The sequence below is a fragment of the Cucumis sativus genome, chromosome 2 (genome assembly GCF_000004075.3).
Source record: "Cucumis sativus cultivar 9930 chromosome 2, Cucumber_9930_V3, whole genome shotgun sequence".
Classification (NCBI taxonomy): Eukaryota; Viridiplantae; Streptophyta; class Magnoliopsida; order Cucurbitales; family Cucurbitaceae; genus Cucumis; species Cucumis sativus.
The window spans coordinates 1192442-1217590 of NC_026656.2; the positions used below are offsets into that span (position 1 = coordinate 1192442).

General features: G+C 29.7%; 4 protein-coding genes across 5 annotated transcripts; all 4 read right to left on the bottom strand.

Annotated features, from left to right (window-relative positions):
• Positions 1-507: 507 nt before the first annotated feature.
• Positions 508-2819, bottom strand: LOC101208310 (zinc finger CCCH domain-containing protein 39). Its single transcript, XM_004139372.3, has 2 exons — positions 1527-2819; positions 508-1058 (listed from the first exon to the last, which is right to left on the bottom strand). The coding sequence occupies exons 1-2, from the start codon at positions 2317-2319 to the stop codon at positions 808-810; spliced, it is 1044 nt and encodes a 347-aa protein (XP_004139420.1). The 5' UTR covers positions 2320-2819; the 3' UTR covers positions 508-807.
• A 1875-nt stretch (positions 2820-4694) lies between these two features.
• Positions 4695-6109, bottom strand: LOC101203387 (zinc finger Ran-binding domain-containing protein 2). 2 transcript variants are annotated; one of them, XM_031880695.1, is made up of 4 exons: positions 6008-6109; positions 5579-5900; positions 5140-5210; positions 4695-4940 (listed from the first exon to the last, which is right to left on the bottom strand). In XM_031880695.1, the coding sequence occupies exons 2-4, from the start codon at positions 5887-5889 to the stop codon at positions 4927-4929; spliced, it is 396 nt and encodes a 131-aa protein (XP_031736555.1). In that variant the 5' UTR covers positions 5890-5900; positions 6008-6109; the 3' UTR covers positions 4695-4926. The 2 variants fall into 2 exon arrangements, with proteins under 2 accessions (XP_031736555.1, XP_004139322.1); XM_004139274.3 differs by having other exon boundaries at positions 5579-5904.
• A 4173-nt stretch (positions 6110-10282) lies between these two features.
• LOC101203140 (early nodulin-93) lies at positions 10283-12646 on the bottom strand. Its single transcript, XM_004139273.3, has 4 exons — positions 12281-12646; positions 11608-11669; positions 10695-10770; positions 10283-10601 (listed from the first exon to the last, which is right to left on the bottom strand). The coding sequence occupies exons 1-4, from the start codon at positions 12369-12371 to the stop codon at positions 10495-10497; spliced, it is 336 nt and encodes a 111-aa protein (XP_004139321.1). The 5' UTR covers positions 12372-12646; the 3' UTR covers positions 10283-10494.
• A 9548-nt stretch (positions 12647-22194) lies between these two features.
• LOC101202905 (protein kinase PINOID 2) lies at positions 22195-24698 on the bottom strand. Its single transcript, XM_004139272.3, has 2 exons — positions 23985-24698; positions 22195-23186 (listed from the first exon to the last, which is right to left on the bottom strand). Exons 1-2 carry the CDS (start codon positions 24575-24577, stop codon positions 22280-22282), a joined length of 1500 nt encoding a protein of 499 aa, XP_004139320.1. The 5' UTR covers positions 24578-24698; the 3' UTR covers positions 22195-22279.
• Positions 24699-25149: the final 451 nt, after the last annotated feature.

Genomic DNA, 25149 nt, shown 5'->3' on the forward strand with positions numbered 1-25149 from the left:
AAAACTAAATTCAAAATGAGATGAAATTTTTCTTAAAAAGAATATTAGAAAATCAAGCTGAAAGAAATCACTAAAAGATAAAATTGTTGTTTTGCAATTTTAGATAAATTTTCATTTTTTTAATTTACCCATTTGTTTTTAACGTTTGGCCTAAAATTTTAATTTCTTATAATTTAGTTAAGAAATTTCTTTTAAAAATGATTTATATTAAAAAAACTTAACCAAAAACAAAATAAATAGTTCAATATAAATTTAGCAATTTCATTGTCATTTTAATTACCGTCTCATATAATGATCAATCACATTCTCGTTCTTATCTCAAATGACTTTATTCTATATCTTTATATTTTCCTCCAATCATTTTAATTTTAAAGCACAAAAACAAAGAAAATACCCTAAATTTTATATTTTACTTAAAAAGGTTGATTGATAATATTCTTAAGCTCCATTCCCCTTCTTAATTTCTAGTTATCATTGGTAAAGAAAAATAAATAATGTAGTCTAATATTTGTAAGAAAGAAATGCTCAAATATATTGAATTTCATTAAAAATCCAAACTAGTTTTTCTATGGGATATGAACAAATATGAAATAACAAAATAAATGAACAATACAGAACAAACAATAAGGGTATATCTCACACTCTCTCTTCTTCTATCCATATTCCCAATCAATTCTCACCAAAAAAATTTTACACCCTAATTCAGAAAGACCACCACCAACCCAACTCCCATATTGTAACTAATCAATTGAATCCCTCAGCAAACCAACTCAAAAACTTAACTTCAACTGAAAAAGAAAAAAAGGCTCAACCCTCCATTTTGCTTGTTGAGCTTGGAGATAGAGGCAAATCATCGAGCCAATCAGCATAGATCCGATTTATCTTCTTGGGTCCTTTCCATTTCAGCAAACTTGGCTTCTCCTGGCCCTCCGGTAAGGCAGAGGATGGAACTACATTGGTTGTCAAACTCGAAGATGCCTCCATGGCTACAATTAGAGGCTTTACGTTGAGGGCAGCAGTAGATACTTCCCCCTCACGTCCAATATATAGTTGTAACTCTGATTCATTAATATCAGTCAGCATCTCTCAAAGTAGTATGCAAATCATTAATCACAATGTTCAAAGCTTCATAAAAGACACAACATAAATACTAGATCCACTGTCAGAAACCATTTGGTTCTTGGTTTTCTAATATCCATATGACCACTAAATTTCTTGCTTTGTTACCTCACGTTTTCAAAAACAAAGAAAGTAGCTCTTAAAACTCCCTTTTAAAAAAAAAATTGGCTAAGATTTCACAAAATCATGTTACCGAACATGGCCTAAACAAATTAAGAAACAAATGATTGACATTGTTATGTTAACAATAAAGATCACTCAAGGCATATCATGAGTGTCAGTTCATCAAATGGCTAATCAAAACTCTAATTCACATGTTAAAGCCAACTATTGGGTTTCATTCAGATAAAAGAATTATAATCCTAGACCATTAAGACAAAAAAGAGAAGAAAAAGAGCTATGAATACCAGATTGGCCATGAGCAAAATGGCACTTGTCACCGAAGGGGCAATGGCCTGTAATCTCCCACTTGGTGCATAACTTTGTCTTCCAGAATGAAGGCCTAACATTCCCATTAGCTCGAAGAGCATCAGAAACAGAACAAGAAGTTACCCTGCTAGGTTCAATATAACTAGAAGAATCATTTCCATTCATCAATGGAGTTCCTGTAGTTCCAATACTTATAGCTGAACTCTCCCTAAACCTACCTGAATCATCTCTAAACTTTGCAGGATCTTCATGAAGAAAATTACACCTATCTCCATAGGGGCACTCCTCTCCATTATAAAACTTCCTACACAGCTTCATTTTCTGAATTATCTTCTGATCATCATTCCAATTATTTACTGATTGATCATCCTCCTTTATACCAACAATTTCTTGCCAATTTGGTGGAGGTTGTCTCATATCTTCAACACCATGAGCAAAGTTACAACTAGCACCATTCCTACACAAACCAAGCTTAAATTTCGCACACATCCTCGTCTTGAAAAAGATATTACTTATTCCTTTATTCACTGGAGCATTTGGTGGTTGCCCCCTAGAATTTAAGGAGGGATTTGAATAAGAGATAGGACTAGATGGGTTTTCTTCAGAATTTCTAGCTCTTTTATACGGAGGCTGTTGTACTTCAAATTGTGATTGTGGATCAAATGGATCATTCCTAGGAAACTGAGACCAGCAACCAGACGCATCGCCATTAGAACCATAGGAATGCAGAGGCGGCGGTATAACAGAGGCTCTCATATCATTGAAACTCATCTTCTAAAACAAAACCCAGTTCTCTTTAATCAATCAGAACAATGAATCAACAACAAACAACGAATCAACCCAAAGAAAATTTCAATCAATCGACGTGATCATCCTCCCTTATACCAACAATTGGCAAGAAGAAGAAAAAACAAGAAAACAAGAAAACAAGAAAAGTAGGCAAATTAACGTTGAGTTGGATAAATAAACAAAAGGGTGTTTGAAATATCAATAAAAAAAAACAGCGGAATGAAGATCAATGGAAGAAGGAATCATAACAATGGCGAAAGTGAAAGAGTTATAGTTATATATTTATAATGAGATGTTGAAAAGAAAAACAACAAAGTGAATGAAGAATCAAAACCCTAGCCGCCAAGGAGAAACGAAAACCCTAATGAAAATCGGAAGGATTGAGGAAGGCCAAAACCATGGAATCTTCTGAATCGCCACAAGGGAATTTTTGTAGGCGAGTTAGTCAAAAGACGGAAACAAAAAAAAACAAAAATCAAAAAAAGGAAATTACATAAAACCTAAAGCCCTAAACCCTAATTCGCTAAAAAAGAAACCTAATTTTACGGAAAAGAAAAGAACTAACCTAGAGATGACGTGGCATCAGATTTTCTCTGGGTCCCATTTTAAAGCCTTTTACACGTGTCACGTTCTTTTTGGCTGAGTTCACTTCTTTCTCAATCTAATTATATATTTAATTTTTTTAGAGGAAACTTCCTTTGTTTTTTTTTAAAAAAACTTTTAAAAGGAGAGGTTGGTTTCTAATTATGTTTAAAACTTAAAAATCTTTCTTCTATCTTTTATAATGGAAAATAGAATTAAATTTTGTAGGTCAATATTATTTTCTTTTTTTATTTTGAAGGTTTCTCTCCATCAATTCTTAATTGTTAAGCAAAGGTTAGAATTTATATTTTTCTTAAAAATAAGAATTGGTATTTTTTTCGTGATTTTTGGATTTTTTTTTAAGAATAATAAAAAAAAGATATATTTACACTTCATCACAAAAATCTATCGCTATAATTTTTTAGAATATTAAAAAGAACAACATTTGACAAAATTAAATTTAGCATAAAATTTTGTTCAAATGTATAGTTTTAGTTTTTTTTTCCCCTTTTTTTCTTACAAGTAATATATAATTTTATTGTTTGCGTGGCATTTTTCTTCTTTTACCATTTTATTACTCAAAATTACCCTTTAGTCCCTAGAAAACTTTGTAATTCCAAATAAGGCCAACCACTTTGGGCCAACCCTAGCCCAATAACCCTTTCCATGTGAGACTTTTGGGTGAGTTCATACAATCCCAAAGCCCAATTTCTTTTCTACCCCTTTGAGGTTAATTCTTAGAATCCCTTAAACATTTTTTTCTAATATTTGATACACGAGTACGAAAATCTCCCCTTTTAGTCAAATATATAATACCTTATAAGACTAGGAGGTCAAACTATCAATATTTAAATTAAACTCTTCATCGTTTTTTTAGTTGCTTGTGTTAAACCAAAGTGACTACTCTTCAATTCTTATGATTGACGCATAATGAAAAACTCACCTATTAGAGCCTTGGTGGATATGGGTGTGGGTGTATCTCTCTCTGTTTAGATCAATCATTACGAGTGGAGATTAAATTATCAACTTTTGGAAAAGGTCATACGATAATTAAGGTCTACCGCTATTTGAATGAATAATAATTAGAAATAACACTTAAAGTTTTTCACATTAGTTTCACAAATACCACCCTTTTTTGCTAATTATTTTAACGATGCATTGCGACTGAGATAGAATCGGAATAAAAAGAAGAAGAAGAAAAACTACTTTGGTCATATTTTTATTTGGTATGCAACAAATGTATCAATTATGTCTCTGTCATCCATCAAAACTAGTTGGCTGTTTAGAATACGAAGAAGAAGAAAAACCAGCGGTAGCTGACATTATATATACTTCTTTATTTTTATTTAGAAGAACTTGAATTCTCATACCCTATTCTATAGATATTCTATGTTAGGTTGTAACTCTTACAAATACACAAACATCATCTCTCTATAAATAATAGACTGAAAAAATTGTGTTGTGTTTCTTGAAGATTATGATGCCAAAATAGGACAGAGAAATGATTTGATGAATTGGGGGAGAGAGTGTGGGTCTATTCTTTTGGAGTCCATTATTGGGAAGTAGATTCTTGAATCTCAAACCCTATAACATAACATTATTATTCTTCTCTCTCACACTTCTATCTCTTTGGCATAATTCAAATCCTTTGGTTGGTTGTCCACAAATCGACATTTGTAGAAAGTGCAAAACATCGATCCGAACAAGTTACTTTTTATGTTTTATGGATTTTTCTACGATAAAAGAAAAATATCGATTTGCTTTTCATGATAATGTTGAGTGATATCGACGAAAATTGAATAATAATTCTAATTAATTAGTGAAATGTGAGATTAATTTAAGAATGGGAATTGTTGAGCTTTTCATGCATTAAGTCCCAATCTCTTGAAAAAAGGGCAAAACAGAAAGAAGCAAATTGGAGAGAGCATCAGATGCTGGAAGCTTGTAAGTTGGCCAAATATTTAGCATCACCAAAATAGTTCTTCCTAAGTCAGCTTTCCATAACTTTCAAACAGCTCCTCCTGAAACAAAAAAGAGAAAAACGATTTGTTTTACTACTCAAGCATAGCTCAATTAGTTAACTAAAAATCTCGACAAAATATATATATTATTTAGCATTGCAATGCATAGACGTATGCATTCGATCCATATGTCAAAAGTTTGAAAGGAGCTTTTGAAACTAAAGAAATAAAAAGAGCGAAGAAAATTTGATGTTCTTACCAAAATGCCTTGGAGCTTTGCATTTGTAACATTCCATTCTACTGGCATAATTGTGGGTTTCACATCCTATTCTGCACAAAATTTCAACATATTCCCATTTCAAATCATTTGAGTTAAATTATACAAAACATGGCATCGAAAAATACTACATTATTTTTATATCTAAAACTTAGTTTGATGCGAATGAAACCATCGTCGGGATAAAGTACATCTCCAACGTCTTTAAAAACTGGTGTTTGGAATGTCTAGATCTCTTGCTGAGCTAACAACTGTTGGGAGAGAGCATATATACATACATATACCTAATGTAGATCTCTCTCAACTATCGAGAACAATCATGTTTGGAAAGTGAAAGTTAAAGACGATAAAAGGGAAACATTCAAAAGTCGAAAAGCAGAATTGAAACGCAGTACGTGGTTGGTAGAGAAATTAAACATACCTAGAGCAGATCCAATCGCCAGATTTCCAACCAGGCAAAGCACCGATATCAAGACTTTTATAAGCATTACTATTACATTTATAACAAGATGATCTACTAGCATAGTTATGAGCTCCACAATTGCAATACCAATCACCAGCCAACACTTCATCTGTGCTTTTAGAATGAATGATATTGTATTGATCATATGTTGTTGGGTCAGGGCCTCCATATTTTGGATATCCACATCTTTGACAGGCTTCTCTTTTCTTGAAGTTTACATGTTCACAAACACCACACATCCAATCTCCTCCTGACCAATTCATATTCATATCTCTGATCTCTAGCTATATATAAAAAACAATAAACATTTTAATAAAGAATCATACACATTATATATTAATAATACTTTTGAGTAAATTTTAATTAATGAAAAAAACATCATCTTACCTTAGCTTGATGATCAAGTGTTGTGTGTTTATGATGAAACTAAAAGGGTTGTTTGTTAATTTGGTGTATGTGTAAGTTTGAATTTGGAAATGATGCAAGTTTTTGGTGGCTTCCCCTTTGGTGGGTTTTTATAGTTGCCAAAAAGTTTTTGCAACTGGGCCATTTTTTATTTTTTATTTGGTCAAATTAGAATAATATGATGGTTAATTAATTAAAATTAATCCATTTTTAATTTTAACTTGTATCTAATGAATAAATTAGGATTAGAATTTTAAAATGGTTTAATTAAGTTGTTGTCTCTCCACTTTACAATTTAATTTTTAGTAGATCATTTTATAATTAAAAATTTTAAATTATTTTATCTAATAAGTCAAGGATCAATTACGTATCGGATGACATTTGTTTTAAAGGTTAGAATGAACTATTTTTATAATAAACACGTTTTAGATTAAGAAGAAGCAACCTAACTCAAATATCAAAAAAATGTGTTGTTGGTTCTTTTTTCTTTTTATTTTATTAGTAGGAAAATGATAAAAACCTTCTAACTAAATTAAAATCATGATTCAAAATCTTATATATTGAGTAATAATCAAGCAAAATATCAAATTTAGATTATGTGTTATTTTTAAATTTGGTATATTTATGGTTTTATAACTTTGACATATTAACCTACATAATTTTTGTTTTAAAAAACTGGTTTTGAAGTGAGAGTAATATTTCATGTCCAATTGATCATAAAATCATATGGCAACTTCAAACTCTAATCTTGTATTTAAAAAGTATATAAAAACATGTTTAGAAAGACGACGAATTTAATTATATATATATATATATGACAATCAATATAATTAAACAACGGAATCGAATGAAATGGAATGTATGTAAATATAAAATGTATGCATGAGAAACTAGCATGCTACCTTTCCATTGCATGTTTTTGTAATTTGTTTATTTATTTTTATTATTAATTTATAAAAGTTGCATGCTCTTTAATTTATTTATATATGTAAATAACGATCCAAAACTCCAATGCTTAAATATATATTTCCATGACCCATGCCTTGTTATTTAATATTTTCTAAATCTCAATGGGTCTATTTTCTTCGTTAATATGCTATTTGTAAATGGCGTAAATCTCCTGATCTTTGATATTAATCGTTTAGTTAACAATTTGATTATATATAAAAGATTAAATGAAGTTAGAGAGAATATTATATGTCTTTCTCTAAAGGTATTTATCATTTTGGAATGGTTTCACGTGACATGCATACAAAGGGCAAAGTGGCTGCACCAAACATGGCGTTGCATAACTTGATCATCATCAGATGCCTTATTCCCTATGTGTGTGTGTGTATATAGATGAAACCTTCCCTATATGTTATTATTTGTGGGTCAAAGTTTAAAAGAGACTACTACTGTAGCTAAAACTTTATACTATATACACATCTATGGGTGTGTGTGTATAACCCAAAGTTTTATTTTATTGGGGGGATCAAGAAGTTGGAATAAATTCCTCTAAATAATGTGTAGCATATCCATTATTTAAGAAGTCAAAATCTATCAATCTAGTTTTTTGAGGATTCTTCTTCTTTTGGCAATGCAATAATTCATAAGAATATGTTATCCATGTCGACATTTAAACAAAGTTGGTAAAAGTAGAGTATGCACATATCAATTAATCATTATTGTCATATTTATGATAATTCTCAATCTCCTTAAATTTTAACCCTTAGTTTTTAGAAATAGTATGATTGGAACGTTTTGAGGATATATAATTGCAACTTCCGAGTGAATTTTGCAATTTGTTTTGCAATTTGTCCTTCTTCACGAAGAAATTATCGATTTTTATTTCTATACCTAAATTTTAGGGTTTGTATCAATTTAAACTATGTACTAATTATTGTATCTATTTAAAAACTGGATTTTTGTAAGTATGTCGTCGATTTACCTTCTCGTTCATGTTTCATTTGAGAAATTTTTGAGTGAAATGTAATTCATAAATATCGTATTAATTAAACCTTAATTTAAGCTCTTAATCATAATTTCATTTGAGAGTCATCTATGTATTTACGGAGATCGTTAATTTTGTATAAAATCACTTGAAAAAATGTACACATGTTTGTGATATTCATACTGTGTTTAATTTATACAAATTTAGGAGTTTAATTACTTAAATTGTAAGTTTAAAAAACATAACATATTGGTAGAAGGAAATAGAGTATAAATTGATTGGAGTTCAAATCGTTTATAAATTAATATTTGTACGTTTAAAGAAATACAAATTCAACAAAACAAATCAAATCAAGATGATACACATATAACAAATTAAATTAGACAAAAATGAATCCCAAAGTTATAAGATTTTAGATTCTAAATAATAAACCCTATTCATCAATTCATAAGTAACCATCAATATTATGGAGAGATGGAATACATTAAAATTTGAATATTTACAAAAGATGCTCATCGAAAAATCTGATTCAACATGGATTTGAATGGACGTAAGATTCTCATCTTCTTTTCTTCTACAAACAAATGGCTCCCTTGTTGTTGTTGAACCTCAATAATTTTTTTAAAATGGTTTAGAATATAATGGTGGTGTGTTTGGGGCCTCAAATTCACGCTTTTATTTCATCGAGTTTGTCACCTCACGTCCAAGATTCGGAATCAAGATTCGACATCTAATTGGACTCGATTACAGTTAAAGGCTTCTAAAAAGGAAAGTTGTCCTCACCAATTGACACAATTCTAATTTTCAGCATGTTTTGTTCAAATCTCTAGCTCAGATATCAAGTAACATATAATTGCTTAAAAGTTTTTTTTAACAATACTTTTATACGTTTAGAGTCTCTAGCTCATTCAGATGTGATATCGACTCATTCATATCCCCTCCTAATTCCAAAGTGTTAGTACATGATGTCAAATTCATTTTCTAAATTCAATTTTGAATCTAGGTCGAGGCGTTACATATGAACTATTATAACTCAGTTCATGTTTTGAGCTCCAACTTTATTATTATTTCAAATTCATCTTTGATACCATGTTCACTATTCCTTATATTTTTTTGATATTTTCTACTCATCTTTTCTTTCTTTGTCATAGGTGTTTGACATTTTCGATCCAACCTAAAATATTTTACATCTCACAAAATTGTACTATCATAATCTACAAACTATTTACAAGCACCCGATTCAACTCTTCAAACACCCCCTCCCCCCAGTTTATTACAAAAATAAGAGTCATCGAAATACTTTGAAGTCTTCCGAATGTATATTTTTATAACTAAAATATATACTATTTTGATTTATGTACTTCGTACAATGTTTTAATTTGCGTTGATATCCTTGTATTTTCAATTGTCTAATTAATTTGAGTTTCATTAATTATATCCAAAACCCTACAAATTTAATACAAACCCAAAAGTTGTATATTTTTAACAAACAAAAAAAAGGGAAAAACAAAAACATTCTACAAGGATTGGAATAATTTCATTTTTAAAAAAAAATTCATGTTCCATATTCTTCACATCCATGCATTATAGATTTAGAAATTATGTATAACTTTGCAAAGCTGACATGTCAAGCAAACAAAACATTTCAAAATCACTTTATATTTGCTGACATGGCTACACAACTTCTACTTCAATTCTTGACCAAGTATGAGATAAGAAAGAATCCCTAATTAATATATATGTGTGTGTATATATATATTCTTCTTTTGAGCCATGAATAAGTACTGTCAATGTTGTATATGTGGAAAACCTTTAGAAAATGATCTTTATCTTTCTTTCTTTTCTCTTCCTTCCTTTTCCTTTTTATTCTTTCATTTGTGAAGGTTCTTAAAGAGGGGACACAATTGTCTTCAATAATACTCTAAGAGAATTTTGGCACAATACAATTAATGTTGGTGAGTTGTCCCATAAGCTCCATTTAAACTAATTTTACGAAACAACTCATCTAAGTAAGTGACCACCATTGGATTGAATCCATATGCATGAGTATCAATCCAAAGTATTATTGAAATATCATCTCCATGCATTCCACTCTCATCATACATACAAAAGAGTGAAATATGCAAATTAATTAAGATTGGACAATTTGATAGAATCTGTATAAAGATTTTGAGATGTACCATTGTTTTTTTTTTTTTTTTTTTTGAAGAATCTTTGCTGAACTGCTATCTTGAAGAACTCTTAAAAGACACTCATACTATTTTCTTATGCCTTATGGTGTATGTGTGTGTGTGTGTGTGTGAGAAAGTGAAACGAACAATACGAGACAAACATTTGGAAACCCATTTTTATTTATTCAAATAGCAAATGGATTTACATAGATTTTCTTAGTACAAAATCCAAGAGTAAATTTCAAAAGAGCAAAAGTAATTAAGCAAATATTGAGATGGCTAGCTTCCTTAAATGCTTGCCCTCAAATCCATATGAGGTTATAGCTTCTTCCAATGGCCACCCTCATATTTTCAAGGTTTAGAATTCAATTGAATTCATATGCTTCAGTGTTGGGTTTTTGTTTGAAGGAGTTTCTTCTTGCTGTTGCTAGAACAGTCTTGTCAGCCACTATGAAGTATGCTGCTCCAGCCACTGTCATTGAATTGAAAAATCAAGCCTTTTTCCTCTTTTAGTAAAGAAAAGCAAATGAAACGATATAAGAGGGCAAAAGAAAAAAGTTAGAACCTGTGGAAATTATGAGAGCTTGAGCTGTGTGATTCAGATGAGCTTTTGCCCACGGCAGCATCCTCACACTGGCGAACTGCGAAACAATAAGAATTTTAGTTATCAATTGGTTCCCTCAACTAACTCTTCAGACAGATTACTCTCAAACATACTTTTAATCATTCAAAGTCGGTGGATTAAATGAATACGTGACAAAGTGAATTTTAGAAATCACTCCAAAACATTGTTCGGGTCAATGGACGTGGTGGCTAACAGAAGCTAACTCTACACCACCACAAGGGGTGAAAGGGCAGCTCAGGGTGCCTCAATCCCCACAGGTTTGATGTTTGGTTTTACACTTTATTGCTAAATTACACGACTTAGTTGTGGTATGCAGCATCTCTCATTGTTTAGTTCAAAGCTAGCTCTCCACCATCACAATGGGTGAAAAGGCAGCTCATGGTACCTCAATTCCGACATACTTTTAATCAGTTCGATATTTGGTTATACACTTCCGTACTAAATTTTCAAAATCACTCTAAGACATGTTATGAAGTCTCTCTCTCTTTGTTGGGGTGCTGCTAGCTCTACACCACCACTGGGGATGAAGGGCGACTGCATAGTGCCAAAATCCTCACTAGGGAAAGATCGAGCAATTTTCGTAGGGAGTGATGAAATTTTACCCTCTTGATATGCACAACTTAAGGGGAAAAGGTGTTGAAAGTAAGCTTCAAAACATTAATCATTTTATACAGTGTTTATCAATTCAGGATTGATTTATGCCTCTTAATTAAGGTAATCTACATCAGTCGAGGATTTAGTTGAGATAATTTGGTCATAGTATCAGCACAAAAGCAGAAGATGATGAGTGACATTAATAATTCCCAAAAAGAGGAAAGATAAAGCAATGTTCATTATGAAGTAAGGAACTCACAGTGGGAATCGCAGTGGCAATACTTGCAATAGCAGCTGCTTTTGCTCCTGCTATCACACCCTCTGTCCATCAGAAAAGAAGAAGAATCCTTACCCATTAGCTTCAGAATACTGATGATAAAAGCTAAATTCTTAAAGAGAAATTATTAGAAACACAACCATCGCAGAATTCACTTATTTTCATGGCACATAATCTGAAAGTGGATCATGGTCCACCACCCAATCGATCAAAACAATCAAATCAGTAAAAAAAAAAAAAATACAGCATATGTCCAATCAACATGCGCATGGATCAAATCCCATCCCTCTCTTTGGCTTTTAACTTAAATCATTAACTAAAAAAGAAGAGCTGGTGGAGGGAAGTTGGAAACGGCCCCTCAATCATATTAAAAAAAGAACAATCCTTTTATTTTCAATCCATCCTTGAAGCTTAAGGAACAAAATCCCTCTTTAGGAAATATCATCAAACAGCCAAAAGACATCATCAAGAAAACCAAATCTTAACCTCATTATTATGATCAATCAGTCACTATTTTCAACAACCCAACTCATCAAATACATCACATTGTGGTATCATCAAAGCAAAGCAAGTAAAAACCATACACACCCATTACTTTTTTCCCCTTATAAAAAAATCCCAGCAAAAGAAGAAAAAAAAAAACGAAAAGCTTTACCTTTAGCACAGCGCTTTGCCATTGCAACTTTTGGGTCATGGGAAGCGATATTTTTCCTCTCGAGAAATGCCTGAGCCAAATTCTTAGCCATTGTTGGAACCAAAAAACGGTACAGGATAATGAGTAAGAAAACAGGGGAAGATGATTGAGTTTGAAGTGAAAATTGAGAAATGAGAAACGGGGCGTCGAGTATTTATAAACATTTAAAATGAATGAATGAAAGGAAGTGATTTTGAAGGATTGAAGCTCAGATAGTGTGATTGGTAAGAGAGAGTTTGATGGTTTTCCAAAATTCCAGTGTCTCTCAGTCTCTTGTTTTTCTTCTCTTTTCCATCTGGTTTCTGTTGTAGTTGATTGATTCTTTTTAGCTTCCACTTATACCCTTTTCTCTTATTTTCCTCTATTAGGTTTTTGTTTGGTAAGAAAAACTAATTCACATATTCACAAGGAATCTTTCATAAGAGGCAAGTGAGGCTGTGAAAATATCGTGTCACATGATCTTCCAATTTACGCTCGTCGTTTCACCAATTATGGATGATAGTCAAATTCTCTAGTTTTATGTTTCATCTGTATTAGATTGTATCAATTTAAACCCTAAAATTTTTCATTAACTTTATGTTTTTGTATATTATTTGTCTATAACATTTTATCAGTATCATGGAAGTAGTAATCAAGGAAGGGCATAAAAGTAATTTCAAAAACCCCAAATATTTTTTTAGTATTTTAAACTCTTTTTCAAAAGTTAAACTTGAGATAATAATAGGGGTTTCTCTAAGAATAATAAATAAATAAATAAAACTCATTCCATTTGGTTTTGTAATAAATTGTTAATAGTCTTGTCATTTTTATCATTTTTTATAATTTTCCATAATAGTATGCATGATGAAGGTATTAACTAACTTTTATTATCATTAAATTAATTTCTAATATAAATTATTGAAAACTAAATCAAAGCGTTTATTTATTTATTTATTGATGATTATATATGGATATAGTTAGTTTAAGGACTTAAAGCAAAGTATGGTAATTAGGTAATGTTAATTTGATTAGAAGATTAAAAAAAAGTAGTCTAAATAGATGGGTTACTTAAAATATTATATTAAATGTGTATAGTAATTAATAAAAAAAAATTCTAAAGAAAATCTAGGAGATTGAAATACAATGTTGGAAGGCATGAGAGGTTGTCCTAAAAACTATGGGTGCTTTTTTGAGTTTTGATTCTATGAACCCTAATTAAAACACTTTGATTAGGATCACGACACGTGTGGATTTGAATGGCTGGAACTTCTTCTTGTTTCTACTCTTGTTTCAGTACCTATGGGCTTCTCAATATGCTTCTAAAAAGAGAGTGTATTTTTTAAAGGTAAAAAAAAAGAAAGTGCTTTTTTTAGGCAAATCTAAGTGGGTGGCACATTGGCACACAACAAAGAGGTTTTGATTTTAAATCCTAATTTTGATTATGATATTTTAATTACTTTATTTTTATTATTATAATTAATTTAGGAGTTGTAATCGTGAGAAATTAAACGTTAGAAATATTTTTTTCTTAATTAATTTTCGCTCAACACGTGAAAAATAAGTCAAGTCGAGAGCTCTACAACATTTGGATCTCTTCACAGTTATCACATTATTATTGTTCTAATTTGCTTCAAGCTAAGAACCTTATAACAAAATTACAACATATTTTATAAAATATTTTCATAAATGTTATGATGTTATCTCTAGAGTTGAAACGCAATAGAAAGTAACATTTTAACATGGCATTGTGTGCATGCTTTCACGATAGAGTATTGTATATATATTATGGTAAGTGTTGAGAGAGACTACATATAAACATCATCACGTCTCATTGCTTATAGACATCGTAGTGTGATATTTTATCATTTGTAATAACACCGTCTCAACAAAGTACTCTCTAGACACGTGCTCGTCCATAATCATCCCATTATTAGTTACCTCTCTCATCGAGTTGGTAGAGGCCATAAGCACAACAATAATGCATTATGCGAAGAACTACTTTCTCTTTTCAAATGAAAATTCACATTCAATACCAAAATAAGTACAGTTCACTGACTGAACAATTCAACTTTTAACTTCAAAATTGCTCAACTATATACTCAATACCAAAATGAGTATAACTAGTCAATTTGAAAGTTAATAGTCGAATAATTCTCCACCAACATGAAAACAAATTTAAAAAGAAAAAACTATATATTTTAGGGTTGGATTGGACCTGGAGAGAATATGGCAGGTAGGAGTGGAATTTTGAAAAGTGTGAAGTTTTTCTCCATTGGAAGAGCAACCCAAAGTGGCCTTATATAAACAAGAGGCATTTTGCTCCCTTTTAAACCCACAAGGCTTTGGATTTTGAAACATTATTGGGTCCAAATCTTTTACCACCAAACTTTGAATATATATATAATCCTCTCCTTAATTATAATTAAATATCACTCCAACAAATCAAATGTGTTTTCAACTATTTGACCCTATTTAAAGGAGAAGAGGGTATCATTAGGAAATACTATACTCTCTCACTTTCAAACAATATTTTAATTTTCTCATCTATATATTATACATTAATTCTTATAGTATTATATACTATATGTGGACCATTTACTTGTTATTAAGATAATCTAAAGATCTTTATAGTAAAAGTTTGGACTATTGTATAATTAGAAAGAACACATTTAAAAATAATAATAATAATTCATAATAAAAGAAAAATGAGAATCAAATATTTTTAGAATTTTTCTTTCTTTAAGTGTATAATTCTTTAACTTAACTCATTTGATCTCTTTTTTTAGTATAATTAATAGTTTAAGAAGATAGATACATAGAATATAATATAACGTAGAAGCTTAGGATTAAGAATTTAAGAATCTATTGGCTCTACATTTTCTTATGACCTAAATACATATTCTCAAACATCACATGGAAAATAAAAATATTTTTTAAAAAAAAAATCATCAGAAAACTTTTTGAATTTATCAAAATAAAATTTTAAAAGTTAATTAATTACAACACCTAATAACAAGAATTAAAATAAACAAATGAAACAAATTGAAAATTACTCATAATAATGATGATTTTTGCACTGTGTTAATAATTTACAATTAGACAATAATCAAAAGATTAAGAAAAAGCCACTTTGATTTAATGTGGGACCATATGGTAATTTCATTGCTACTAATAGCTTATAAATAGTAAAGCTATTAAAGCTTATAAATAGTATAGCTATTAAGCTCTATATAGAGGGAGCCTCCTCTATATATTTCTTTTTCTTTCTTTTCCTTTCTTTTCTTCTTCTTCTTCTAATTTCTTTTTTTAATTTTTTGTTTCCCTTTTTTCCTTTTTGGAAATGGAACAAAATATGATGATTTTGAATGTATGAAGAGTTATCATAATACAAAATCTTCATCACGTTATGATAGAATCATCTCGTCACACACCATCTTCCTTTTCTTTTTTTTGTAGTAAGAAAACTTTGTCTCTACCTATATTTTCTATATTCTTATAATAATTTAATCTATAATCACTTTTAAAATATATATATATATATTATAAATAAATTCATAATTTAATTGTCAATGTAAAATAATTAAAATAATAAGTTCAATCCATAACAATTTAATAGTATCAATTAATTTTTAAATAGGTAAATTCTTCCTGGATCATAGTTGTTTTTTCTTTTTTTTTACGATTGTAGATGTAATTTTAATGTCTTCATAATCAAAAGGAAATTCTCTTCCAAAACCATCATTATTCTCATCTCCTTGATTTCATTCCCACTATCATCCATTTTACTTTTTGGTTTCCCTCTTATATTCATTACACTTCCATTTCTCAAATAATTTATTGAAAATATAGAAATTAAAATAAGGAATATAAAGACTAAAAATGGTATTTAAAATCTTCTTTTAAGATAATTGTTTTTTTTCTTGAATAAATTATAGATTATTCTCTAATTGATTTCATAAAAACACTAAAAAAGCTAAATTTTACAAGAGTTCAAATTTAACAAATGAAGAAATATTGAGTAATTTTGTTTAATAATAGTTAATTATCAATTAATTGGAATGATTGTATTTTACTATAATTAATTACCCTAACAACAATGACGACCCATTGATTAATTTTATACTCACAAATTACATTTAATATATCTTACTATCCTCACAATATATAGAGATGTAAATTTCTCTTCGATATCATCACTTCTTAATATATCTTCTTAATTTTAATTTCAACCAAAAATGAAAGAAAATTAAAATAAATACATTCATATCAATACATTATTTGATTTGATATATTTGTTTAGGATAAAAGTTTCAATTAATTAACTTTTTTTCAATAAAATTACTATGGTTTTTTTCAGTTCAAAGCTTATCTTTATAATTATAATATATATTTGAAAGAGACGTTAGAACTTATCGATAACATTTAACAAATTTTATTTACAATATTATTATCTATGGAAGAAGAAGAAAAAAAAGTTGATATGTCAAAAAGTACGAATTTGGATCAATCTTTTTCACTATGGGTTTTCTCCACTATTATTATTACTTTTTTGAAACTTCAAACAATAAAAGTGTTATGGGATAACACATACACATATATATAACTTTTTCTGTGTTATAAATTCATTCAAAATGTTGGATGAATTACCCATACTACCTAGGTTTAGTTTTGTTTCATGAGCTGAGTTTAGGTTAATTTATTTTCTATTGTCGTCAAGCTATGGCCGATTAAATATCTTGAGTAGAATAAAAAATTTTGGTCGACCCATATGATAGACATGCAATTTTAGTGTATATACATAACAATGTTTTTTAAAAAAGTTACAAACTTGCATGATCTAGCGGATAGACGTCCAAATTTTGGATAGTTTCAAAAAACTACTCGTTTCACTTCAATCCGAATGTTGTGGATTTGGGTAGAGATCACGAGTGTCTATTCGGGTCTTTTAACTAGCCAATCCGAGCAATTCAAACTTTTACAGAACCCATGTACATCCTGCTTTGTTATATTAATTTGAGGAGTACTTGGGGGGAAGAAACAAAAAGATCAAAAGGGAAGGGTCATTGTCTGAGGTTAAGAAATCAAATTGGAGCAAAGTGCAGAGAATATTGTTGAGTGATAATAAAAACAAGAAGGGTTTGGGGCCCTTTTAATTTGTTGCAATATTATGATTATAAATAGAGAAAGATTTGTGTTTTTAATTTTGAGAAACATCCAAAAATATGAAAGCAACTTCTCCAATTTAGGGGATCAAAAGTGGTCTGTGCATTCAGGACATACACTGTGTCACACACACTATATAATAATCAACAAATCAACTTTATTAATTACAATAATATTGATTTTTAATTTGCAAAAATTTAATAATATTGTTTTTTGTGTTTAATGTAATAAATTCCTACTTATAAATCATGTTTTTTAAAAAAAAAATTGAAGCTCATAAGCTCTACTTAATTATATAATTAAGTTATTTCTTATACTTTGTTTTTATTAATTTTTCAGCAAATTAATTTGTAAAAACTATATGTGTGTGTGTGATATTGTCAAAAAAAAGTTTATTATTATCGTTGTTATTGTTATTATTTAATTTATTTTAGAGTAAAAAAATAACGAGAGTGAAAACCATATGAATAATTGAAAACTTGAGTGAAATCAAAATCAAAATTGTTATTATTAGTGGAATTGTCAAAAATAATAAATTTGACCAAAATATTTACAGTATATATAACAAAATTTTAGATTCTATAAATAATAAACTTGATAGGTACCAATATGCTTCTATCAATGTCATTGATAAACAGTGATAGAAGTCTATCAATTCCTATGATCGATAAAATCCAAAGTTTTATTATAACTCGTAAATATTTTAATTAATTTTTTTATTTTAAAAAATGTCACATAATTCAACAATTTTTTGTATAGAAAAAGGACAATTATTTGATAGATTATGATAAAATATGTTTCTTTTTTCTTTATCCTTTTATTGAAGGGATAAAAAAAGTAGGTCTAAAAACGATTTGTTCTTCTATTTTTAATTTTTAATAAGCTTTTATAAATAGTAGGATTTTTTTAAAAAAAAAAGTTTACCGTAGACTTCTCTATTTCATAACCATGTAGAACTTTCTCTCCACTCTAATGAAAATTCTCGAGATGATCCTTAAATAGATAGACGGTAGTTTAAAGTTCGTCATTCTCAATTTAAATCTTTTTCTTTATCGAATATCAATATTAGATTGCATGAACTTAAATATAAAACAAGAATTCCATTTCAAAATTGTAAAGTTTCTCCATATTTCTAATTCGAAACTTATTTGACCGACGAACAAATAATACAGATAATGAGAGAGGGAATAATCTTTATATAATAGAATTGATATAATAAGATCAGAGGAATAATAATGATGAAGAAAAATGGGGCCAATGGATCACCAATATTTCTTTTGTTGTTGTTTGGTGCACACACACACAAGAGAAAGAAAGAAAAAGAAAAGAAAAATGTGATGAACAAAATGATGAAAAATTGGTGTTTTTTTCCTTTTGGTGTTTGAGTGAAAAGTTTGTGGATTATTTATGTTTTAAAGTATATATCTCTATGGCTTTTATGGATCATATGAAAAAGAAAAAAGAAAAGAAAAGGGTCCTCTCGCGTGCTCATGAAAAACCCTCTATAACTCCAAATTTTCATCCATTATTCACTCACCCTTTTTCCTTTGAGCTAGTTGACTCTCTTCTATTTCTCCCACCATTCCATCGTGTTGATATCAAAGCTCGATGTTTTGATCCAGCTAGCTCTCACATATTGTTGAACTCATTCTCTCTCTCGAGTTGGAGTAATGTGTCGAGGTAGATTATTATACTGTAGTGTGAGAGATTGAACCTTTGACCTCATGGAGATGTAGGAGAAAATACTTGTTAGGAAAAAAACTCAATCCTACTCTTGAAATAAGTATAAAATTAAAGAAATTTAAACAACAAAAATAGAATATTATGAACGGTTCAAAAACTGAAAGTCGGCCACCATTAAAAAAAAGTTTGTTATGCATGTGAAAAATTGTTGTCAATAACACAAAGTCTTGATTTTTCGGTCTCAATTTACAAAGCAATTTATCAAAACTTTTGTACTTTTTAAATCAAAGTGCAACAAATAGAATTCAAACTCAAGTTTATATATATACTCAAGCTTAAAGTTTTTTTTTAACGATAGAATTTAAAATTAAATATATAACCATTTTTTATAGTGCGTGGAGTTCATACCTTTCTTTAACATTTGTTTGATATAGAACAACTACTCTTTTAATATTCTTTTTTATTCAAAACTCTATAATATGTGTAAACATACATCTAATCGTTATATCTGGCCTCTTAAAATTAAATTTTCAAGTGTTAGAACGTACATCCTTAAATATATAATACCTTTATTTTGAGGAGAAAAAAAAATTTTCTTTTCTTTTCTTTATCACATTACCATTCTATATAGTATATATATAGAAAGTTATAATTTATAATCAAGAGTTATATTATGAAAGTCGTAGTGTTTGGATTTTCAAAAATCACTTTAAGAAAAACAATCATTTTTTTTAAGAGACAATTTTAAAGAGAGGTATAAGCTTTCAATTGAAAAAGAAATAAAGTAAAATACATGATATCACCATTCTTTACAAAAATAATTTCTACCTTGACCATATGAAAATATCCTTTTGAAAAAGGATTGGTTTTATTTTATTTTATTTTATTTAAAATTTTCAAATAAGTACTCTCTTCAAATTTAGCTTTTAACCCTTTCAAATAATATATATAATCTCCATATATTAGCATGTAATTGTTTAATTAATTAGCATTCAATAATAATATATAATAGAGATGATTAAAATGGAGTTAGTGTCCAATTAATAATTTATTGGTTGCTAATTTGTCACATGCATGGCAGTAGCCTAGTCTCATTAATTCTCCATCATATATATATATATACCACTAGGAAAATCATGAGAAAAATGGTAAACGTTTGAGTACTTAGATTGGAATGATTGCTGCCTTCTTAACCCTAATTTTCAGCCTCTTCAAATAGACATCATATATTTATTATTAAAGAAAAAGACTATACTATTACTACGTTCTAAAAAGAATATTTATCACCTGTAAAAAATTATAGAAGTTCTACTCTTTTTTAGTACAACAATGGGTCAGGATTGAAGAATTCGAATCATAGTTTCCACCTCTATAATGAAAAATCACGTCAGACGAAATTAAAGTCGACATCATACAAGTGATTGCTTTTTCCTAAATGTAATTAAAGTGAATGACGAAACAAAAGAAACTTATAAGGGAACCGTGAAAGTGGCTTTTTGAATGTATAAATTTTCAATAACTAAATACTACAGAGTAAATAGTTATCAAACGAGAAATTAAAGTATCTCTATTAATTTCTCTCGAGAACGTATAGCTAAGGTTAGATTTTTTTTTTCTATATATGCTTTTATAGAACATTTTAAAAAAGAGGAAGCTTTTTCCACACCTAGAAAATGTAAACAAGAGCATGCTATATATTTCTTTCTCCTTTCCTTTTCCTTTTTCTTTTTCTTCCTTCTCTTTCTTGTTTGGTAATGAGTAAAACTAAAGAAAATCATAATAAGCAACCAACACCTCTACCTTTTTTATCTAACTTTTTTTTATCAACTAATTTAGACCAAATCAAACTACAAAGTTTTCCTTCTTTTTTTTTTTTCTAAATGAATTGGAGTATAATTATTCTACATTAATCTAATGTTTTTTTTAATTATTAGAAAAAAGTTAGAGAGGAAAAGAAAATGATAATAAAAGGGAAATTTTTGAAGAAGAACAAAAAGTTAGGATATATGGAAGGCAGGATGGATTTTAATGTTTCTTTTTTTGTTTTTCTTTCTTTCTTTCTTTATTGTAAGGTGACAAAGACATGTGAATACCTTTGATAATGCTCATTCATACCATTGATAAAAAAGAAAAAGGTTTATACATTCTCCCAAGAAAAAATCAGACATAGATTCCTCTATCTCTCTCATACACAATTTTGATAGAGGAGTTGCATTCTTTTTAGAGTAGGGTTTTGAAAAAACAAAACAAAAAACAAAATATTGAGACGTTTGGATATAGTTTAAAAGAATTGACAAAAAGACACTATCTATAATGAAGCCTTCATTCCATACGTAGAATAGATTGATGTACACATTATAAGATGAGCACTTAGAGTTTTGGTATCTTAATGATAATTTTAAGGTCTCAACGATCACATAATTTCTATTGTCGGTTGGAAACGCGATCAAAGATTCTACATCATCGATTAGATAAATGAAGGTGAAGGTGAATATTTTGATTGATATGAAATCTTTTATGGTTAATATTTGGAGGGGGGTTATAAGTATTCTTTTCTTGTTTCTGACCCATATTTGTTGAAGTAAACTGTGTTTAAAATGAATATATTGAAAGACAACAAAAAGAAAACCTAACATATTTTTTCCCACCCTTCTGTTCTTTGGGTTTCTTTTTATTTTCTATCTGTCATATGTATGTATAAAGGAGAGGAGAGGAGAGAGAGTCAGAGTCATAACCAAGAAAGAAAAAGAAAAAAAAAAAGACAGACATTCTTTTGGAAGAAAGTCAGAAAAAGATAAATAATAAAATAACACAACATATATATATTATATGTATATTCATGATTGAGAATAGTGTAATTATTCACATCACATGAGTTTGCAATAGTGATCATCATGAGAATCACATTGAAGCAATTATGTGATTTCTTCTTTATACACCTTTTTCTTTTGCATATATATATATACAAAACAAATAACACAAAAAAAAAAAACTGTAATGTAATATAATATAATGATAAATAATCCTTCTCATTAATAAACAAATAATTATAACAAAACAAAACAACTTTCATTTTTTGTTTTTTCTCTCTATATACATGAGATTTTACAATAAGGAAAGAAAGAAATAAAGTGATTAGAAATAATCAAAATGGTGATTAGGGATTTGGTAAGGTTGTTGTCTTTGTTTCTTACTTAATTTGGGTAAATAATTAGAAGGGTGTTTAGAGTAATTAAGGTTGTTAATAATATTGTTGTTGGGGATTTGTGGAGGTCGTACGGATCTAATTAAAGCCCAATTAATTCCTTTGAAAAATTCATGTCTTTTAATCTCAACTGATCCTTTTAAACTCCCAATTCTTTTTTTTGGATTTTTCACCAAAAGTTTCTTAATTAAATCCTCAACTTTCACCATTTCTTCATATTCTTTGCTGCTACTAATCCCAATTCTTGGAAATTTCAATGGCTGCTTCAATATATTCATCAACGTCTTCTCATTGTTTTCCCCTTTAAACGGCGTTTTCCCATACAACATTTCGTATAAGAATATCCCCAACGTCCACCAATCCACTCCGCTGCCGTGTCCCTGCCCGGAAATCACCTCCGGAGCTAAATACTCATGGGTTCCCACGAATGACTTCGACCGGGCATTTATCGGTTCCGCTATTAATTCTGGTTCTGGGTCGAATTCCTCGCCACTGTAGATGGAGTCGGAGGCGTGTTCGGTGATGGTGGTGACGGTGGTGGATTTTTGGCGACGGGAGAGGGAGAAACAAGAGAGGACGGGTTGGATGGGTGCGGCAGCGCAGGAGGAGGAGGAAGTGGAGAAGCTGTAGGAGGAGGATCTAACGTGGCGGTCGGAAGCGGTGGTACGGGAACGGAGGAGCTTTGGAACGACGTCGCATTTGAGGCAGAGATCGAAATCGGAGAGCATGATATGGCCGTCTTCTCTAACTAAAACGTTTTCCGGCTTTAAATCTCTATAAATGATGCCCATCATGTGTAGATACTCAAGAGCTAAAATTATCTCCGCCGCATAAAACCTATATTAAAGAAGAAGAAAATTGCATTAGGATTGTTAATTATACTACCCGACGAGTGGGTTACAACACATCATGAAGATTTGAATCTTAGAAAATAAAGTACCGATCGGTTATATTTCACAAAAATTAATTTATAATTCAATGTATTGGTATAAGATAAAGTACTTTGACAAAAATAGTTGAGTATAGTCTAATTAGTTATATTCATTTTTGCACATCTTACTACAAAATCATATATATATAATTTGTCATGCAATACTCTTTTTTTTTTTTTTTTTTTTTTACTTTTCAAAGAAAAGAAATTTTGTCTCCAAACTTTTGACTTTAATTCATTTTTGTTCCAATTAAAAGTGACAACTTTATATTTCTTTAAAATTAGTTAAAGAGAAAATGAAGGAACCAAAATGGTTATTTTTAAAAAAATTTAGAGACAAAATATGAACATTTGGAAAGCACATGCATGACTAAAATAAACTAAAGTTTGCTGCAAATAGTATGATATATAGTGAGATACACATGGATATAGATATATTGAACTCAAATATAATTTCTAGAATACATACATACATATATATATATATAGCTCATCCCAACTAAAAAGAACAAAAGCAAACATGCAAAAAGGAAAAAGGAAAAGAAACAAAGGTTGTCAAATTATGGTTTTGACTAATATTATTGTATATATTTGCTATAACTAATAAAAGTTAATTTTAGCCCAAAAAACAAAAGAGAGAATAATGGAAAATAATAATTGAGAAAAATGGAGTGAATTTAAAGAAGGAGGATGGGAGTACTTACTTAGCAGAAGGAATGGAGAAGCGTTTATTGGGAAGACGTAACCTGGCAGCATACAAATCACCACCAGGACAAAACTCCATAACCAAACAAGAATAATGAGAAGCTTCAAAATGAGCATAAAGAGTTGGCAAAAAAGGGTGATCTAGCAATTTCAATATTTCCTTTTCCATATCTGCCCTTCTCTCTTTATTCCTTACACATACAGCTTCTCTATCAACCACTTTCATGGCGTAAAACCACTTTGGTAATCCCACCATTGGATTCCTTATCTCACATAAATATACATTCCCAATATCTCCGCTCCCCACCCGCCGTATTAGCCGGAAATCCTCCAACCCCACTTCCCCTTTCGCTCGCCGTAGCCACCGCATCGCCTCCCATCCCACTTCGTTTGCTTTGTGTGGCTTCACCATCATCGTACCGCTTGTAATGTTCTCAAGGCCACCCCCGTCTGCGGCTGAGCTGCTGCTGCGACGCCTACTCCCGAAACTGAGGTTGCTCATCCAGCTACGGGTTGAGTCTGGGACGGTTATGGAAGAGGAGCAACTGCTGTCGTAGTCCGACCACTCGTCTCTTCCTATACTTCCGGCCATCGTCTTCCGGCGGAATTAATTTTACTTTGATTGGAATAAAAAGTTTAGTGAGAAAACAGAGAAAGAAAGAAAGCAATAAAGAGAGAGCGAGGTTTCTGATTTGTGGGTTTGTGGGGTTTTTTTTTAAAATATATATATAGACAAAGTTTGAGTGTGGGCCTTTGTTTTAGTACAATATCATTATTATTATTATTGAGCATTTATATATATATGTATGATAATAATAATAATATATGTAATTCAAATTGGGTTTAGGGTTTTTACGAAGTATTTGTTGAAAAGAATATTTATGAGATTATTTAAAGTAGATTAATGAACTAATTAAGGATCAACCAATATGATTATTTTAGTTTGAACTTGGAAGGAAATAATAAATATGGTAGAAATTAATATATATATATATATATATATATATATATATTATATATATATACAGTAAAAATGGTAGTAAATAATGAAAAAGAAGCATTTTTAAAACATCAAAATAAATTAAAATATTTACAAGTTAAAGCAAAAAATTATATTTTATTGATGACATAAATTGATCGGTGGAAGCTAAAAATTTTGATATA

Coding starts and splice junctions, on each gene's coding strand:
- LOC101208310 (XM_004139372.3), bottom strand. CDS start 2,319: ATGAGTTTCAATGATATGAGAGCCTCTGTTATACCGCCGCCTCTGCAT. Junction 1,059..1,526: donor TTTTGCTCATGGCCAATCTG/GTATTCATAGCT, acceptor TTAATGAATCAG/AGTTACAACTATATATTGGA.
- LOC101203140 (XM_004139273.3), bottom strand. CDS start 12,371: ATGGCTAAGAATTTGGCTCAGGCATTTCTCGAGAGGAAAAATATCGCT. Junction 11,670..12,280: donor GGCAAAGCGCTGTGCTAAAG/GTAAAGCTTTTC, acceptor TCTGATGGACAG/AGGGTGTGATAGCAGGAGCA. Junction 10,771..11,607: donor TTGCCACTGCGATTCCCACT/GTGAGTTCCTTA, acceptor ATTGTTTCGCAG/TTCGCCAGTGTGAGGATGCT.
- LOC101203387 (XM_031880695.1), bottom strand. CDS start 5,889: ATGAATATGAATTGGTCAGGAGGAGATTGGATGTGTGGTGTTTGTGAA. Junction 5,211..5,578: donor GGCGATTGGATCTGCTCTAG/GTATGTTTAATT, acceptor AATTTTGTGCAG/AATAGGATGTGAAACCCACA.
- LOC101202905 (XM_004139272.3), bottom strand. CDS start 24,577: ATGGCCGGAAGTATAGGAAGAGACGAGTGGTCGGACTACGACAGCAGT. Junction 23,187..23,984: donor TTCTCCATTCCTTCTGCTAA/GTAAGTACTCCC, acceptor TCTTTAATATAG/GTTTTATGCGGCGGAGATAA.